The sequence below is a fragment of the Chrysochloris asiatica genome, unplaced genomic scaffold, assembly GCF_000296735.1.
Source record: "Chrysochloris asiatica unplaced genomic scaffold, ChrAsi1.0 scaffold00094, whole genome shotgun sequence".
NCBI lineage: Eukaryota > Metazoa > Chordata > Mammalia > Afrosoricida > Chrysochloridae > Chrysochloris > Chrysochloris asiatica.
This window is the reverse complement of record NW_006408612.1, coordinates 1,457,191-1,465,355: the sequence shown is the minus strand read 5'-3', so window position 1 is coordinate 1,465,355 and position 8,165 is coordinate 1,457,191. Positions and strand designations below refer to the sequence as shown.

The 8,165-nt window shown below is 36.9% G+C and overlaps 1 protein-coding gene across 1 annotated transcript in view; it reads left to right on the top strand.

Annotated features, from left to right (window-relative positions):
- The window catches only part of LOC102832904 (methyltransferase-like protein 8-like), a 123,466-nt gene that overhangs the window by 39,076 nt on the left and 76,225 nt on the right, over positions 1 to 8,165 (top strand). The window contains exon 2 of the mRNA XM_006866693.1: positions 6,714 to 6,805. Coding sequence (XP_006866755.1) covers positions 6,714 to 6,805 — 92 coding nt within the window. The remainder of the gene's footprint in view (positions 1 to 6,713; positions 6,806 to 8,165) is intronic.

Here is an 8,165-nt window from a genome sequence, read left to right as displayed (position 1 = left end):
ACAGGATTAATGCAGGCGGCTCACCCATGCATTAACAGAGCCCACAACCATGGCTTTCTCCTCTGTTTGACTATGGCTGCAGGAAGAGTGGGAGCTTCCTTGGGGGTATATGCGGGAGAGGACCGGCCTTGTTTCTGGTCACTAGGAGAGTGTGAAGAACAAGAAAAAAAAATTGCACCTTTACCTCCACAAGCCACAGGTATGTTTCTGCAATGCCAGTGTGTTTTTTTTATCTCTGAAGTCACTCACAAAACTCAAGATGGCTGCATGGTGTCTGGTCAGCCTACAAAGGTCATCAACCTTTCCTTTTTTGTGCGTCTGCTCAGCTCTCTTTCCTAGTAAGCATTCAATCCGCTTCTGTATCCCTTCATTAGAAAAGCTCAGAGTTCCAGGACTATCATATACATCTGGTCAGTTTGGTTTCTGTATCCTTGTTATACACAGTCCATACAGCTTTTCAGCCTAGTCTGCCATTTTGCCACCCCTCCCCAAGAACTGCTAGTATATGAGATAGGTAAATGACAGGTAAAGTTCTTCCTTTAGAAAGAACCTTCTTTATTACTATAATGATCAAACTGAACCAAACCCACTGCTATTGAATTAATTCTAGTTTATAGCAACCCCATACGGCAAAGTATAACTGTCCCGTAGGGTATTCAACATTGTAAATCTTTTCAACAGCAGACTGCCACATCATTCTGCCATGGAGTGGCTAGTGGTTCAAACCACTGACCTTTCAGATAGTGATTGAGCTCTTTAACCACTGTTCCACCAGGGTTCCTTATTATAAACTATGTAGTAAATATGAGTTTATTATAGTGTTCAGAATTGTTAAAAATAGTTTTAGACTAAAACGAATAAACTCCATTTATTCCTTTTACCTAGGAATACATATTTTTAATTCACTGAAAATAAATATGTTGTTGTTGTTAAGTGCCGTCGAGTCGGTTCCAATCCATAGCAACCCTGTATAGGGTTTCCAAGGAGACACTGGTGAGCTTGAACTGCCAACTTTGCAGTTTAAACGGCTTTGCAGTCTGGTGCATTAACCCACACATGCCATACCAGGACTCCTGAAAATAAATATAGTTGTCTTTCAATTATATCCTACAGTAAGATTATTAAAAATCATATTAGACAGTAGCATTACAGTCAACAAGATTTTCTATAGGTAGGGTTCTCAAAATTTTAAGTCTTCAAGGTAAACAGGTATGTATGTATTTTGATTTTCCCAAACCTTAGTGCACACTTAGACGATCCGTGCCGGTGTCACCAACTTAACACTAAATTGACTGTGTGGAATTGTATAGAATCATTCAACTATATAAAATGAAGATGAAACAAGCATGTATATGTGTGTGTATGTATGTATACATATGTATATATACATATGTAAGCATACATACACACACGTTGTTGTTGTTATTAGGTGCTGTCAAGTCAGTTCCAACTCACAGCAACCTTAGGCACAACAGAACAAAACACTGCCCATCCCTGTGCCATCCTCACAATTGTTGTTACACTTGAGCCCATTGCTGCTGCCACTGTGCCAGTCTCACTGGGGCTCTTCCTTTTTTTGCTGACTCTCTACTTTACCAAGCCTGAGTCCTTCGCCAGCAACTGATCCCTCCTGATGAAGTCTTGCCATCCTGTCTTGTAAGGAGCATTCTAGCCATACTTCTACCAAGACAGATTGTTTTTTTCTTCTGCAGTCCACGGCTCTTTATATGTTTATATTATAACATATATATTCACTACCATCAAGTTGACAAACTACTGCCCCATAGGGGTCCCAAGGGTGCAATCTTTTTTTTTCATCTTTTATTTTTAACTTTTTATTGTGATTTGAGTGAAAGTGAAAGTTTACAAACCAAATTGGTTTTCCATTAAATAGTTCATATGCATTTTATTTCATGACGTTGATGTAGTCCTCACAGTGCACTCTTCCCACTTCGTCCCTGTGTTTGCCATTTCCATTTGTCCTTCTTCTGTCTCCCTTCCTGCTTTCTGAGCATTATCCCTGGGGAAATTCTACCCTTTTAATCTTGTATGATTAATTGTTCTAAGGAGTGTGTACCTTTCTAGAGTATTGTTCACCTTGTAGGCCTGTCATCTGAGAGTTGAGCCATGAGGGTGAATTCCGTTCCAGATGTGAAGATTGACTTCAAGGCCATTATCTCGGAGGTTATACTCAGGGTGTAATCTTTATGGAAGCAGATCGACACATCTTTCTCCCTTAACTTTTGGTTAGCATCAGAGTGCTTAATCACTGTACAATCAGTATACAACTGAGGTTGTAGGGCTGATTACTATCATAGAATTTTTAAAACTAATTCCAGGCTTGTTATAAAAAAATGTGTTTTACTCGAAAAAATATTCAGTGTTTTTTCTCTCAATTTTCTTGATTTTTCTAAAATAGAAAACATATCTTCCTTTTAATCATAAAGATTTGTTTTTTCCCCAAGAAGGATAATGTAAAGTTGTAATGACCATAATGGATAACTTAAATATATAATAGAGTTTTTATATAAATATAGGTTGCTTTTTTTTTTCTTTAAATGATCTCTAGTTGAAACAGCTTTATAATAGTTCAGAAAACTTTAAGACAGTTCTCTCTTATTCCCATCATTCTAACATAATGGTTTTTATTTCACTGTCTTAATTTTCACTCAATTTGTATATAATTTTGTATAGTTGTAATTAGGATACATATACAATTTTATGCTCTGCTTTTCTTAACCTCATGTGTTATTTCATAAACGCTTTTTCCATGTTGTTACATGTTGTTGTTAAGTACTGCTGAGTCTGTTCTAACTCATAACAACCTTGTATAAGTCTTCCAAGGAGCAGCTATTAGGTTTGAACCTCCGACCTTGTTACTAGTCTAGTGCTTATCCTATAGTGCCATACCAGAACACCATGTGGTTACATCATCTTCATATTTATCATTTGAAATACCTGCATAATAGTGAGTTGTCATAGCCTTTCCCCCTCCTCTCACTGAGATTGTTCCCAATTATTTGCTGCTGCATTTAGTGTTCCAGTGAATACAACATTTAACATCTCTGTTCTTTTGAGTTACTTTGTTACAATAAATTCTCAGAAGTACAATTCATAGGTCAAACAATATGAACTTCACCCCAACCACCCCCACCTTTGGTGTTGTTGTTGGTGGAATACCTGATTATTTTTCAGTTTATTAGTTGCTTGTCTCTATGCTTAAATTCTGTGGTTGCTCTGTCTATTACTTATACAAACATGAATGATTCTTACTGCTGGCTGTTGAATTTTGTGCACGTGAATCAGACTCTTCTAATAGAAAGAACTTCCATAAAGCAGCAGGTCTGGAGGAAGTCCCCATAAATACATTAGAAGCATTTTATAGATTTCTGTGGGGATTCTGTAACTACACAGAGGAAAAATCTGTTCTGCAGGAGCTTAGGGTATAATATTCCCCTTACTTAGCAGTTAAGAAAATGAAGCAACATAAAGAACAGTGTAAGGAAGTTAGAGCAATTTAAGAAATAACTAAATCTATTAAATACTCAGGAAGAAACAAGTTAAACTAACAGTTTTAAAACAAATTCTTAGAGTTGAAGGCCAAATACTCTCTCATTGTCTCACAGCATGCGCCTTCACAGGGAAATGGATTGTTCAATTTTCTTTCCTGTATGGTATAGAAATTTGTATATTAGAAATTTGTTTCCAGCGTTAGCAATACTATTTTTTTTTTTTTTTCAGTTAGTGGCTTGTTGCCTTTAATGTCATAACTGTCACATAACAATATTCTACATGTATATATTTACACATATAGCATATAAGGTATAGTTTTCAGTTACAAGTTATACATGATTACTCACATATATAAAAGTAAGTCAAAACAGAAATGTACTCTAATTTCATTCATTAAAGCACATGACAAAGCTGCTTAATGATTATTTGTCTTATAGCAAGTTGGTCTATTAGGCATACTGGTGAAGAAATTTTGATGAGACTGATTTTTAAATTAGCATTTACTTTTCAAGGGGACTTCAGTATACTGGTTTTGATCCTTCTCAAAAGAAAGCAGCTTCTCACCTTTCAGTAGTGTATTTATAGCCAGGTCACTGGAAAATATTCTCTCATATCTGATTGCATAAAACATGACTAAAAATAGGACCAACTTTATCACCATTCCACCCAAACCAGCTCTATTCTGTCATTGTTAGTCCTACTTCCCCAGATATTCAGTTTTAGAACCTCAGATTATTCCTGTCCCATCCTCTTCTTCTCTCCTAACATCTAATTAATTTCCAAGTCATAACTAAAAATTTTCACCCTACCTCCACTCTTCCATTCTGTTTCCCATTGCCATCAGCTTAATTCTGGCTTTCATTGTTTCTAGACCACTGTATAACTGCCTTCTAATTGGCCAGCCTTCCATCCATCCTCTACTACTTGATTATATCTTCTACACTACTCAACTGCCATGCCCCACATTGAAGATCCTGTGAAATGAGATCATTGCACCCTCAAATTCATTGGCAGCTACCCAAGAGAACCAACCAAAATAGAATTTTCATTGTTTCCTGTATTGTTGTCAGTTTTGACTCATAGTGACCCTGTATAGCATTTTTAAGGAGCGGCTGGTGAGTTTGAACTGCCAACCTTGTGGTTCAAACTGACCTTGGACTCCAGTGTTCATCCTACAGTGCCACATGTGGGCTATTGATAGTCTTAGCTTTGTAATACCACACGGAATTGCCCCACCTACTAACCCCTAACCTGAACCCAAACCCTCCTCCTCCACTGTTGTTAAGTCAAGTCGGTTCCAACTCATAAATACCCTGTATAGGGTTTCCAAGGAGCAGCTGGTGAATTTGAATCTTGTGATTCAAACTGATCTTGTCCAGTGCTTATCCTGAAACACCAGGACTGCAGCCTCCTCTATTAAGCATTCCTTTTTGCTCAAGTCAGCATGTGTTGGCTGCGTTCTAATGCACCAGATGCTAAAGCTAACCATGTATTCTGCATTGTATAACCAATTACTTTCTGTTTATATGTCTGCATTACTAGATTGTAAACCCATACAGGGCAAGGATTGTGTCTTGAATATTTTAGTATCCCTTACTGCCTTGGTAGATGTTAATTGATTAATGGTTATGAGGATGGATTTTGAAGTGAGACAGACCTTGATTTGAATTCTGGTTCTGCCATTTGCCAACTATATGACTTTGAGCAAGTTATACTACATTTATGATTCCTTATGTGGATTAAATAAGAAATACATATGTATGTAATGTACTTAGCACAGAACCTGATGCCAAATAAATAATGAATGAATTATTATTGTAGTAATTATGATCATGTTTAGTGCTTGTTTATTGGTCATCATAATGATAGTGTGGTACTGTGGGTTGATGCACTGGACTGCAATGTTGCTTTGAACCACAAGGTCTGGGGTTCAAGCTCACAAGCTGTTCCTTGGAAACTCTATAAGGGGTTGCTATGGGTCAGAAACCACTCAATGGCACTTAACAACAAACAATAACAATGATGCACCCTCAAGAGTTTTGTAAGTTATCCCTTTCTCTTTAGTCAGATGACTGTAACTATCATCTGATAGATAATTGCACTAGGGTTTTTTCTAATACATGTTAACAGGCTGTATAGAAGTTGAATTTTATTGTGTGATTCTTAAATTATTTTTTTAAATGATTTATCCCAGGGAATTGTTTCACTCATTTATAGACTTGCCTATTGAAAATAAAGAAGTACAAATGAAAAATAAAAGCATTTTTATTAAATGTTGCTTCTATTCCAAGAAAGTAATTTTGCAGCTGAAAATAATATCAATACATATAAACAAAAGCAAACCCACTGTTACAGAGTCAATTTTGACTCACAGTGACCCTGCAGGCCAGAGTAGAACCACCCCATAGGGTTTTCAAGGCTGTAAATCATTACAGAAGTGGACTGCCATGGCTTTCTCCCATGGTGCTTAGCAGTTAGCCAGGTTAGAACCTCAGACGTCTTGGTTAGCAACTCAGTGCTTAACCACTGTGTTGTCAGGTCTCCCTATCTGCATAAATAGGAGAGTACATTTTGAAATAAAAAAATATTTACAGGAAGTGCCAGATCTTAGAAAGGTGACCCTTTTTTCTAACATCAAATAGCCTATTGTTTCAGGATTCAAAATGAATCCATTGACAATAGTTAAGGTAGTTAATAAAAATAAAAAAAATCCAATGTTAATTTAAAAAAAAAAAAGATAAAAACAGGGAAAGTATTTTTAAGTTCTCTCTTTGGCAGCAGAATATTAGAATACAAGTATGTAAAAGCATTAAAAAAAGAGTTATTGAAGAATGTGCCACTCATAAATTAACAAAAAGGCAAATAAATTTAACCTTTAAGCAAAAATACAACAAACTCTACCAACACCATATAATCAGACACCAGAGCGTTCTGGGGACAGTACGTCAACAGTCATTTCCAAGAGGTGGCTGGGGTGTAATTACAGCACAATCAGATTGAAACAGAAGCCCCGTAGGAGTTTCAGGGTTGTACCAGCACTATCAGAAGGAACATCTGATACAAAATAGACTACGTTCAACGTGGCATGAGTTGATGTCATTTGTCTTTGACTAATCAAAATGAAAGATGTGTCCATTACAACCCTTTTTATGCCTTCTTTCATTACAAAGCATGTTTTACAATCTTTATTTTTTTGTTAGGGACCATATGCAATGGTCAGAAGAAGAAGAAGCAGCTGCCAGAAAAAAAGTAGAAGAAAACTCATCTGTGCGAGTCCTTCTGGAAGAACAAGGTAGTTGATTATATATTCTAACTGCGGGAGGCAGGCTTTTCTGGTTGACCTTCTGCAGCTCCAGTTCACACCACAGTCGCTTTTCCTCTTAATGGTGCCATTGCTTTGAGAGTTCTTCGCTTCTGCCTATGCCAATTCACTTGCTCCACTTGAGGAATTCCTACTTCTCCCAGTGTAATGGAACCAAGGTTAATGTAATCAGTTGTGTATTCACCTTCTAATTGGTCTTGGTCATCATGTTGTTGCTTTTTCTAGGAAACATGCATGCACACACAAGGTACCATTTCAAACAATATGTAAAATCCAAACTTAAGAAAAAATTTTAACTTGTTATTGTGAATTGACAGAACAGATCATCAGTCCCACATTTAATAAATCATATACTTCATGGCATTAGAATGATAGCAATCCCTTCCATGCATCATCATTTCATAGTATTTACTTCTGTTCACTTTAACTCTTGCACTGTGTCTTCCACAACCTTCATCCTTCCTGTGCCAACCTCTCTCTTGTTGTATATTGCCTGCATCATCACACATGTTAATATGTGTGGTGTGACACTGTAGGATAGGCACTTGACTGACAACCACAAGGTCAGTGGTTCAAACCCACCGACCTTCACTCCTCGGAAATCCGACACAGGGTCACTATGAGTCAGACCTGACTCTAAGTTCTTAACAACAACAACCCTCTACCCAGTGAAAAAAATGTTCATTTCTTTCCCACTCTTGATAACCATCATAGAATGTTTCTTTTAGCAAGAAAACTTTTCCTTAACTTTTTACAACAGGGGTCTCATACAATATTTGTCCTTTTGCGATTGACTGATTTTACTCAGCATGATGTCCTCTAGGTTCCTTCATGTTATGAGGTGTTTCACAGATTTGTCATTATTCTTCAGTGTTGAATAGTATTCTGTTGTATGTATTATGTACCATAGTTTGTTTAACCATTCTGTTGATGGGCATTTAGGCTGTCTCCATCTTTTTGCTATTGTGAATAGTGCTGCTATAAACATGGGTGTGCATATATCTATTTGTGTTACGGTTCTCATTTCATGAGGATATATACCAACTAGAAGAATTGCTGGGTTATAGGGTTTTTCTATTTCCAACTTTTTGAGGGTGCAGCATATAATTTTTAACAGTGTTTGCACCATTTCAGTCTCAACAACTGTGTAGGAGGGTTCCGGTCTCTCTACACTCTCGCCAGCATTTGCTGTATTCTGCAGTTTATTTGAACTTCGTTATCAATGCTGGGGTAGGATTCTATCGCATGATTTTGATTTGTATGACTTAATTGTGTGCATTTCTTTGTGTGTTTGTTGGCTGCCTAAATGTCTTCTTTTTTTTTTTTTTTT